This window comes from Lepisma saccharinum, chromosome 21 (assembly GCF_977018435.1).
Source record: "Lepisma saccharinum chromosome 21, izLepSacc3.1, whole genome shotgun sequence".
NCBI classification, from domain to species: domain Eukaryota; kingdom Metazoa; phylum Arthropoda; class Insecta; order Zygentoma; family Lepismatidae; genus Lepisma; species Lepisma saccharinum.
In genome coordinates, this window is record NC_139249.1 from 24,385,472 (window position 1) to 24,397,073 (window position 11,602).

The window sequence follows — 11,602 nt, forward strand, 5'->3', positions numbered from 1 at the left end:
TTGGAGGACTGAAGAAACTCTTCAAGAAAAGAAGGCAAGAGAATGAAGCAGCAGTGAGGGCAAGTTTTCGGGTGGATCACATTTTGAGTAGAGAGGCCAAGCCATTTTCTAACGGCGAAACGGTAAAAAAGGTGTGTGCTATCTATTGCGGAAGAAATTTGCCCGGAAAAGAAATGTGTGGTCGAAACTGTTAGTCTTTCTCGCATGACTGTTACGAGACGAGTTGAAGATTTGGGAAGCAACCTTCTGTCACAACTGCAGAGCGCAGCTAAGACTTTTGAGGTGTTTTCGATTGCCGCTGACGAATCTACAGATATCAGTGACACTGCCCTAATACTAGTGTTTATTCGGGGTACAAACAGTGTATTTCAAATTACTGAAGAACTTGGTGCAATGCAAAGCATGCATGGCACCACCACTGCTGAAGATTTGTTTCGAGACGTGTCTGCGATAATTAACAAACTTGGACTTCCTTGGAATAAATTGGTAGGTGTGACAACAGACGGTGCGCGAAGTATGATGGGACGTCACAACGGACTGGTTGCCAAAACACGTCAAAAGGTCCTTGAATGCAACGGTTCACGACCTATCGAGCTGCATTTCATTATTCACCAGCAACATCTATGTGGCAAGGTTCTAAACTTAAAGCACGTTATGCAGGTTGTCATCAAAACTGTGAACTTCATCAAATCTCACGCATTAAATCACAGGACTTTCAAGGAGTTTCTGAGTGACATTGAATCAGAACACGAGGATGTCGTGTTTCACAGTGATGTCCGTTGGTTAAGTCGAGGAAAGGTGTTGAAACGCTTTTTCAATCTGAGGCATGAAATTTATATTTTCGTGACAGAAAAATCAAAAGTGCCGGAGCTCATCGATTCATCGTGGTTGTGTGATTTGGCGATTTTGTGCGACATCACGTGCCACTTGAGTGAACTTAACGTAAAGCTGCAAGGTACGCGTAAAAGTAAATTGATCTCGGGCGTATATGCAGACATCAAGGCTTTTGAAACAAAGCTACAATTATTCGTACAACAAAGTGAAAAAAATCAACTGCACTTTCCGACGTGCACAACATTGTTTCAGGAACAGCCTGATGTTGCCTTTTCGAAGACAAGAATAATCAGACTTTTGAAGCTGTTGCAAGAAAACTTTAACGAACGATTTTCCGATTTTCCTGACCTGGGTGATAAAGTACGTCTTTTTCAAAATACGTTTTCGGCAGATCCATCAACTGCACCAGCCACACTGCAACTAGAACTCTCATTGAACTGCAATGTCAGGCATCTATATACGACAAGTTTCGCGAACAACAATTAACAGAATTTTATGCTCAACTTTCACCTGAAGATTTTCCAAAACTCAGGAAGCAAGCGCTGAAAATGGTTTCAGTGTTTGCTAGCACGTACGTATGTGAACAAACATTTTCTGTGTTAAAACGAGCGCAACCATTACTCCGAAATCGTATTACAGACGAACATCTTGATTCTGTGTTGCGGATTGGTGTGTCAAGTTTTGAACCAGACATTGAAAAGTTAGTTTCTGCAAAGCAACCACAAACATCGCACTATTAAATTGTAAGTACAAAAAAACTATTTTAATTCTTTGATTTTGGCTTCATGCTATTTTTACAAATATTAATTGTCTGTATGTGTGAAGAATTTTCTTACGTTTGCGATATTAGCGTTTAAAATCTGCAATTAAACGACGCCGTACGATTTGTATGCTATTTATGTCAGAAGATGTTCTGGCCCGCGAAGATCGTGCTAAATCTTAATGTGGCCCGTGGGCAAGAGGTCTAGACCATTTGTGAAGATGATGTGTGGCCCTTGACTTTGAAACCTGGAAGTTTAGTGGTCTTCCTATTATGACGTAAGCACCACTAAGAAGGGATTGTCCTAAATTTTAACCCAAATGTCCGAATGAGGGTTATATTCAAAAGTTTTCAACAGATGGCACTGTGTATAAAGTATTATACATATTGATATAGTGAACACACTTAATACACAAATATAATACATCGAGGTCGAAGACGCGTGCATGTCATTAGTGTTATGTAAGACGGGTTTAATAACTATATTGTGTATGTGCTTGAATCCATCGCATATAATTTGTGTAATTTCTTCTTACTATTGTGATGTCAACTGTCCATAACAAAAAATGTATGTCAAAAATATCTATTACGTAAGGGTGTTCTTATGTCCGTTACATGCGTAATAGTGTATATTTTTATCAATGTATAAAGAATAATTACAGACTAAATATCCAAAATATGACTGTTCAATAACAACTTTGTATAAAATAAAAGCTTTCATGTGATTACTTACAAGGTCAAAGTTTCAAAATGTTATGTTCGTGAGTTTACGTTAGCAACAAACACAAACTCCACAACTTTGATAATAATAATAATACCAATAAACATACAGTATTCAGCTTACGAGTTTCTATGTTCACTACTATATTCCGCAATACTACATTTTTAGAACAGTGACTGTGATTATGATGATATCCTTCTTCCTGTCAAAGATTTTCATAATTACAATAAAATTGTGTTAAAAATGACAGTTACACCGGATCTAATGCCTTGTGATTTATCTCTTGATGTTATATCAAAGGCAGAGTTTTTGTTCCTCCACTTAGCGTAAACGATCCAAAAGAACGCATCACAACAGGTGATGTGAATGTTGATGAGGACTTGCTCCTATGTGTTTGGAACAAATTGCATTATCGTATTGATATCTGTTTTTTGTCACAAAGGGCTCACACATAAAACATCTGTAAGTTAGTCGTGCAAACTTAAAAACTATGTATGTATCTTGATTGTTTCATTAACACTTCGATTTCTATAAAACTTTGAAATATCTTATTTTTTTAAAGTAATCCTGTATATACGTATGGGCCAATTGTAGGCATGAGCTGCTATAAAACCGTTAGAATAATTACTATTTGTACGATCAAGAGAGAAACCATATTAAATGCGTTTTCTCATATACATTTCATAATTGGATTACGTGTTATAGTATTTGAAATTACAGGAAATTCGTGTGTGCAAAAATGCGGTTAATTTGAGAGAAACAATTAAATGGTAAGGTTATACTTTCAATTCATTATTTTATAATCCTTTATATTAACATTTAAGAGTATTTTTTGGATTGATGCATAAGTTCGAAGAGTTTGCATTTGGTATGGCAACACTGCGGTGTTAGGAGTTTGTTCATCATTTAATGTTTGGAGTGGCATTGTTGTGCTTATGAATACGCATTGAATTTTACAGATTTGAAGAAAGACGGTGTTATTTATGGGCTAAAGAACAATACTTGTCCAGAGGGTGAAAAAAAATTCCGACATATTCTTCTGTCTGTGTTTAACATAGGGGCAAAGGCAGCGGAGGCGCCTCGAAACATTTGTCCCTTGTACGAGGAGACTGGCAACGGGGAAAGCAGGGCATGAAAATGGTTTCGTCGTTACAAAGAGGGCATTTTTGACTTCAGCTTTTCTCTATGTTCAGGAAGAGCATCGGGCTTTAATGAAGACAGTTTTAACGCTTTAATCCACGAGGATCCACATCAGTCGACTGGAGAACCATCGTGGGACATTTGCATTGCATGGGTAAGATTCAGCATACAGCACGCTTTAAATTAAAACAACCAATTCAGCGAGCAGGCCAGGAAGACAGCATCAAGTGCTGCGACGCGATAATGCACACCTTCACTCCGCTAACATGACAAGAGCTGTTATCCAGGAACTTGGTTGGGTAGTTATTCCACATCCTCCTTACTTCCCCGATCTTGCACCCTCGGATGGCTACCTTTTCAGCTCTCAATATATCAATCTTCAAGGAAGCTCCTTTGGTGGAAAATGCTCTTTAAACTTGGCTTGACGACGCTTTTAACCCCGAATCAGCCGATTTCTTCAGGCGTTGAATTGAAAAACTGGCCCAGCGTTGGTAGACAGGCAGAGACAATGGTGGAAAATATATCACTGATTAATTTATGTATTTTGTTCATCTCAAATTACAAATAAAAATACTTTTGGCACGGTGAGAAAATCGCTACGAACTTATGTTTCAACCCAATATACATGTATAAGAGCTGCGATGGTTCAGTCTGTGTGACAGAGTGGTTAGCAATCGCGCTACTGCGCTATGGATCCCGGGTAAAACATGGGATGTTTGTGCTTTTCCTGAGTGAGATAATAGAGAATCGAGTAGATCTGATACGAGAAAATAGATTGGCAGCGGAAGCTTCCACTTGTAGGAGTTTTCCTTTACTTTGATCGATGTATTCGTTGTGTGTTAAACATGTTTAGTGAAATATAATCCGATTGTATCGCAACATTTGATAAGTAACTCCAGTTTCTTCATGAGAACTATCCGGTCGTCCAGATATTCCTCCGTGTGGGAGAGATTTCGAGCGTGGGTTGGGCAATTTCCGTTGTTCGAAACTTTACTGTCTACTGGCTCAAACTAATCCAAGTTGCAATACAAGTTATATAACAGGGCTTTGGCTTACAAAAGAAAGTGTAGAAGTTTGATGGAAGAGAGATGACGCTTAGATTTGTTTCGGTTTATTTTACTTCTCTTTTCTTCACTTTTTGGCTACTCGCGAAGAGGAGGATGAGTAATGATATGATGAAATTGCTGAATGGACACTCACAAACGTCCATTCCGAGACAGGGATTCGAACACGGGACCCCTGGCGTCGTAGCGCGATGTGCTAACCAATTCGCCACGGGTGCTGGCAGAGGACGCTTGTCTGACTCTTAGCACGCGTTTATCAGAGTCCTTTCCTTCCTCTGGCTTCCAAAGTGAAGGTTGAGGACAGGAAGTTGCTGTGGGTTAGTGCTGGCAAGTACGACTTTGACCTTGAATATGATAATACAACCTTGGTGACAATGAAGTTCGACCAGAAAGGAATACGTGATTAAATGCACAGAGGCATAGGCGGTGGAATGGGTGACCCGCAGAAGTGACGCATGTGTGTAAGAGGAGGCGTGTGAGCAGGCAAGAATCGTGATCCCAGCATGTTGCACCCAAGGTCACGTAAAGAACGAAAACGGGGAACTATACGCGTGACATTGAACTTCGACCAGGCACCAGACCCATACGGTAAAATTCCAGATAGTGGCGCATTCGACGGAAGCATGACGTCACGGACACGATAAGGGAGTTCGCCGTATATAAGCGCGTGCTGTGCACCGAGGAACCGCAGTGCATCATCACCATGGCCAGGGGCAAACCTATTGACAACACCGTGAGGAGAAGAGTGGTGGAGTTGCAACGGGATGGACTCAGTGAACGGGAAATAGGGCGCCAACTGAACTTACCCAAGTCAACCGTCCACTGCATCATCAAACACCACCAAAATACGGGTACTACAGAGCCAGGTAAGGCCCCCGGTCGAAAACGCCTGCTGAGCTTGCGTGACCTACGGATATTTAGGCGCTATATCCAGACCAACAATCATGTTTCTGTGGCCGAATTACGACTGTGGACTCGAGAACGCTTTCACATTGAAGTGTCAACCAGAACCATTCGCAGTTACCTACAGCGATGCGGTTACCGAGTGTACAAGGCGAAACGTAAACCCTTCCTTTCCATGTTGAACAAAGGCAATCGACTACGGTGGGCACGAATGTACCGGGGATGGACATTTCGGCAGTGGAACAGGGTTTTGTGGACGGACGAATCCATTTTCAATGTTGTGTACGGGAAAATACGGAAAACAGTCATTTGTCGGAAGGAGGAACAGAATGAAGCAAAATTTTATGCACGTCGGGTACAGAAACCTGCGTCAGTGATGGTATGGGGATGCATGACGGCATCTGGGGTTGGCCCACTACACGTCTGTGAGGGCATTGTGAATGCACACGCCTATACACGCATACTGGAGCGGCATCTTCCCACAGTGCGAAGGCACCTGTTCCACAGGTGGCGTCTCAACTTTCAACACGACAATGCCAGGCCTCATACAGCGCGGCTGACAAGAGAATGGTTGACTCGCCATCACATGCGAACTCTGCCATGGCCACCATCGAGTCCCGACCTCTCGCCCATTGAGAATGTGTGGCGTGTTCTTAAGCGACGTGTGCAACAGAGGGGACCCACGACAGTGGCTGCTCTTATCGCCTGCCTGCAGGAGGAATGGCACCGCATCGATGTGGAATACCTTGAACGACTCGTCCGCAGCATGCCCCGACGCATTGCCACAGTTATTCGCCGACGGGGCGGCGTCACACCATGGTAAACAGGATCCCCTCTAACAGTGGTCGAACTTCAATGTCACGTGTAGATGAACGAAAATATTTTATTTTGTGTGGACACCATACATTGCTGCGTTGCAGCGGAAATTTATGTTTTCCTTTGTTCCATGTAGCCTGCTGAATAAAATATGTTCAGCATATGCATGTGTTCTCCTTCTTTCACAACGCACTCCTATATTTGTGACTGGTCGAACTTCATTGTCACTAAGGTTGTAGGAAGTGCATCCAGTCTCTTGAAAAGTGATATCTAGGGCTAGGATTTTTATGACTAGCATATTTTTTTTGGTAAGGGTGATGGGTTCCCTAAATACGTAGAAATTCATATTATGAAGAAATTAATTAAGTTAGGGTGCTTCTTAAGGGTATATTTAGCCATTGCTGCATGATAGAGCATATTTCAATGGATTTTCGGCCATATTCAGCATATTTTCGCTTTTTCAAGAAATGTACAGTCATTTTCTAAGTTGATTCGTTCTTACTTCCAGGCTCACTTGAGGTTTTTTTTACTGCAGTAAAATCTTTTTCATTTTCATTTGAAAATTTACAGAAAATATTCATTGTGGATTGCAACTCAAGGCCATAAATTGAACTAAAAATAGTACGAATGTGAAAATATCTCAGCATTTGATATTGATGTTTGAAACAGTCCAGTTATAAGGGCACATTTTTCAAATTATAGTGCATATTTTGTACAATTTTAGGTCATAAGAGCATATTGTATTTTGCATATTTTTGTGTGTTTTAGGACATAAAAATCCTAGCCCTGCCTCTGAAGGCCGAGTGACCCTGCAACACAGCCTTGCGAGGCCTCTTCCTACAATGAAGGTAACTAAAATAGCCACTATAACTTGACAAGTTTAAAAACAAGACGCTGCAAATAGCTGTTGCCCAGCTCACACCACATTTCCCCCACTCCATTCTCCGCAGCGACGTTGGTTTGCAGTGTTGCAACCTGGAGGGAACGGAATGGTCTGAGGATTTTTAACGAAATTTGTATTCCCTTTTTCCTAGGCTGTTTTATACCTCTCGGAGTACAGAACTTCAGCTCACCTTTCGCCAACGACTCATTTCCTTCTTTTAAAACTTGAAATCCCCGATGGCGCAGTGGTAGCGTTGTCGCCTTGTAATCAAGGGATCCCGGGTTCTATTCCCAGTGGAGGCACATAGTGGTTCGGATCCCACTTTAAACTGTACGTCCAGTTCCGATTAGTCTTACTGTGCATAAAGTGGACTTACAACAACAAATCAATCCAATCCAATTCTTTTAAAACTTGAGAAACCATCCATTTAGATACTCCCGTGGCGGCGCTTGTGGACTCGACATCATTATACTTAGTTTAAGTAACTCCTTCTGATTTCTCAAATATGTTGCAACATTGTAAACAATTTCTCTGGCCTGTCCTCTAAGGGGCTTTCCAGAGCAGATTGTGGATTTCTTTGGACCCGGCATGATTTGATTTTTGCATTTAAAAAATATGCAGCCAAGAGTAAAGAGCAAGAACATTTCAGTGCTTTAAAAAAAACACAGGCAAGCGTGTTATCAGATTGCCTCCTCATAGTGATTGTTGTACGATAAACAAAATAATCCCCACCCCACTCGGCTTTAAAAAAACCAGGCCACTGCTCGATGTCGCATTCAGAAAATGTAGTTATTCACCCAGTAGTTTCTCATTGTTATAAACGTTAACGCGCGTGCGTAATACTACAGTTTACGATCCGCGCACCACACGCAATTTCAAAGACCGGATTAAATCAAATGAACCACTGATAAACTGATATGAGCCGGCACCGACAATCTACACAATAAAAATAGTTTGTCATATTTGTTTTAGCTTAATTTTGCTGAGTTGGCACCACTCGTAGTCTCAAGACCAGACCAGTACGTAGAAGAGTGGTGGGGAGGATGACGTAATAGGAAGTGCTCCGCAGGTGATCTGCGCATATCGGGACTTAACTTGTCAGGCTATAGGATAGATACTCTCAAAGATGGGATGTGGGTCAGAACAGGTAATTGGAAGATTAAAATATTTTCGACTTTAGAAAATTGTGTCTGACGTTGCTGCTGGATTTACTGCTGCTCTAGAGTTTGGCTCAAAAAAAAGATAAGAGACTATTTATTTACACCCTGTTCGAGAATCTGTGAAGAAAGACCGCACATACCGGTAGAGAAGGGGAGAAAGCGAGTGGGCGCTCTGCTGCAAACGACTGGTAGCCGCAGCCGCGTTTTTCCCTCCATACACTCACTTCCCCTCTTTCGTTGAACCCTCTTGAGTCGCTACTTACGCAGAGGGCTTGTTTTCGTTCGTTTGCTCCAGAGACTCCCCGGGAGAGAGTGTCAGTAGAATGCTACTTAGATGTTTTCCATTAGCATTGAAGCACGATTTAGAATTTATTAGATAGGAGTGATTAGTCATAATTAACAATGTTCGATTGTAAGCGAGCGTCTGTTTGTGTTTGACCCGAACTCTGAACTATTGCTTCCAGAAATGTTACTCTCCGGGCAGTGTCCTAAATTTCAGTTTTCATTTTAATGTACACCAGCCTGTTACAAAGTTTCTTGAACGAGGAAATATGCAAAAACCGTCTGCTTTGGCGATTGGTTGAAAATTGCAGTCACAAGTTGGTGCAGCCAATTATAAGTTTCTAGCACTTGCAGTTCCTTAGATGTCAAGCGTTGCCTCGGATCTTTCTGCACAGCGAGTAAGCACCGTTAAGAAACTCCGATGCGGAGCCATTAAAACGGAAGACGGAATTCGAAACCTGTACCAAACGGAGTCCACAGTTCATTGAGCTATTTCAAAACTCTTGCGCCCGTTGCCATGGTTACACGTCTCGTGAGCAAGGGATTAATTTTCCTCGCTGAATTCTCTTCTGCGACCATTGTCGAGACGTCGCCTAATTTCCTTTGCTTTGTTGGGTCTTTTGGAAGCGATGACGTAACAGGCTCCACCAGCCAGCGCCTCTCTTGTTCGCTCCTGTAGAAATCTTGGAACGGATTTTCTTGGGGGTTGGCTTCCCGGGTGATTAGTCTTCCAGTTTCTTTCATTTGCGTCACGGCCTACATGAATGGGTGCGCAGATTAAGTTCGGTTCTCGAATGGATAATTTCCCCACCCGGTGGCTTCGTTGATTGATGGACTTGCTTGTGGGGTTCGGCGAATCAAAGAAAAATAGGCGAAGAAGGAATGCTAGATTCGTTTATTTAATTTGCATCGTTTGTGTGCACCGTTAGGTTAATCGACACGAAGATGACGGTGCAGAGAAAGGGGCAGAGAAGTGGCCTTCGTCAAATACATTTGCCTGGAGGGTCTGAGGAAACCAGGGAAAACCAAGGAAACGAGTTAAGCTGTAGCCACATGGTTCAGGGCCATCGTTCGATTCCCTCTTGCTTGTCAGTCTTTTTCTTCACTTCTACTCGGCCAAATTCCAGTGCATTTCTAGATAGGAAATCAGCAATGCATGCTTCGTTAGGACAAATGACAGTAAATGATCAGCCCTTCAATAATACACATAATAATGTCTATTTGCCAATAAACTGTTTGCCAAGAAACTGTTTTTGAAAGTTTTCCAGGTCATTTGTGCATAAAGTTCGGAAGGAGTTGGAAGCCTCCGATGGGGATGTATTGCCTGCGCGAAGCTCAAAAAGCATTCCCAGCTTTCGGACAGTATTCGGACACCAATGTTCGCATAGCCGGTGCAAGACATCATCGATGCGAACCCCGAGACATTCATGAGGGCCATTGACAGAGATCTCCAGATGTCCGAGGACATAATTCGCACTGTAGTGCATGAGAACATTCGATTCAAGTCGCATGTGATGGGAAAAGGGTAGTTGAAGAACAACGGCTGCTCGGAGCAAAACGATTACTGAACAAGGTCAAATATCCGGATAAGCCTGGACTGCTCTGTTTGTTTTTCTCATGAAAACTAATCGACTAGGATCAAAAAGTGAACAGGAGAAATGACAAGTGGTTATGTGCGGATCCTTCTGATGTTCCCCGTTTTATGAACACCAACTGTCCCGCAACTGTTATGGTTTTAGGGGTGATGAGTAGCGAAGGACACGTCATGCGACCTAATGCACGGCCGAATGTGTTTCAGCAGGACTCTGCACCAGCACACGAACCTGTGACGATCCAAGATTGGGTGGCGGCCAATCTGCGCGTCCGCATCACACAAAACATGTGACCACCTAACTCGCCACACCTAAATCCCTTAGGCCAGTGGCTCCCAAAGTGTGCGCCGCGCGGCTCTGGGGCGCCGCGAAATGTTCCAATATTTTAACTGAAATGACACTTACTTGTTATTCTACATATAGCTATAATACATTTTAGACATAAAATGTTTCTTAATTTGAAATAAGTTCATTTTTTAACGTAAGGCGGCAGCGTAACCACACCAACTGAGCGTTGCAAGTGCTGGTTAGGCCTACATTCTGACTTGGGCGGCGCGGAAGAATCTTGAAACACTAAGAGTGCTGTGAAACGAAAACGTTTGGGAACCCCTGCCTTAGGCTATTACGTATGAGGCGTTGTTGAACGGAAGATTAATCGACATTCTCACAATACGACTGATTACCTAAAAGACGCCATTATTCAATTAATGTCCAACATCAATAAGAACCATTTGATTCGTGCATGTCAATTCGTCCGGTCCCGCATTTAAGCACGGCTGAAGGCTGTTGCATCGAATGACCCTGTACTCGATTGAAGGCTCTTGCCTCGTATGACCCTGTACTCGATTGAAGGTTGTTTCCTCGAATGACCCTGTACTCGATTGAAGGCTGTTGCCTCGAATGGCCCTGTACTCGATTGAAGGCTGTTGCATCGAATGACCCTGTACTCGATTGAAGGCTGTTCCATCGAATGACCCTGTACTCGACTGAAGGCTGTTGCATCGAATGACCCTGTACTCGACTGAAGGCTGTTGCCTCGAAAGACCCTGTACTCGATTGAAGGCTGTTGCCTCGAATAACCCTGTACTCGATTGAAGGCTGTTGCATCGAATGACCCTGTACTCGATTGAAGGCTGTTGCCTCGAATGACCCTGTACTCGACTGAAGGCTTTTGCCTCGAATGACCCTGTACTCGATTGAAGGCTGTTGCCTCGAATGACCCTGTACTCGATTGAAGGCTGTTGCCTCGAATGACCCTGTACTCCATTGAAGGCTTTTGCATCGAATGACCCTGTACTTGATTGAAGGCTGTTGCTTCGAATGACCCTGTACTCGATTGAAGGCTGTTGCATCGAATGGCCCTGTACTCGACTGAAGGCTGTTGCCTCGAATGACCCTGTACTCGATTGAAGGCTGTTGCATCGAATGACCTGTACTCGACTGAAGG

At 42.8% G+C, this 11,602-nt stretch overlaps 1 protein-coding gene across 1 annotated transcript; it reads left to right on the top strand.

The window, feature by feature from the left end:
• The first annotated feature begins 204 nt into the window (after positions 1 to 204).
• On the top strand, positions 205 to 10,092 carry LOC146004110 (general transcription factor II-I repeat domain-containing protein 2B-like). Its single transcript, XM_083142774.1, has 3 exons — positions 205 to 955; positions 7,007 to 7,086; positions 9,952 to 10,092. The coding sequence occupies exons 1-3, from the start codon at positions 205 to 207 to the stop codon at positions 10,090 to 10,092; spliced, it is 972 nt and encodes a 323-aa protein (XP_082998900.1).
• Positions 10,093 to 11,602: the final 1,510 nt, after the last annotated feature.

What these genes read in the sequence shown, in the direction of transcription:
- LOC146004110 (XM_083142774.1), top strand. Translation starts at nt 205, where the DNA reads ATGACTGTTACGAGACGAGTTGAAGATTTGGGAAGCAACCTTCTGTCA. An exon ending in ACTTAACGTAAAGCTGCAAG is followed by an intron (nt 956 to 7,006) that starts GTACGCGTAAAA and finishes TGTGTGTTTTAG; the next exon opens with GACATAAAAATCCTAGCCCT. An exon ending in GGCCTCTTCCTACAATGAAG is followed by an intron (nt 7,087 to 9,951) that starts GTAACTAAAATA and finishes ATGTTCGCATAG; the next exon opens with CCGGTGCAAGACATCATCGA.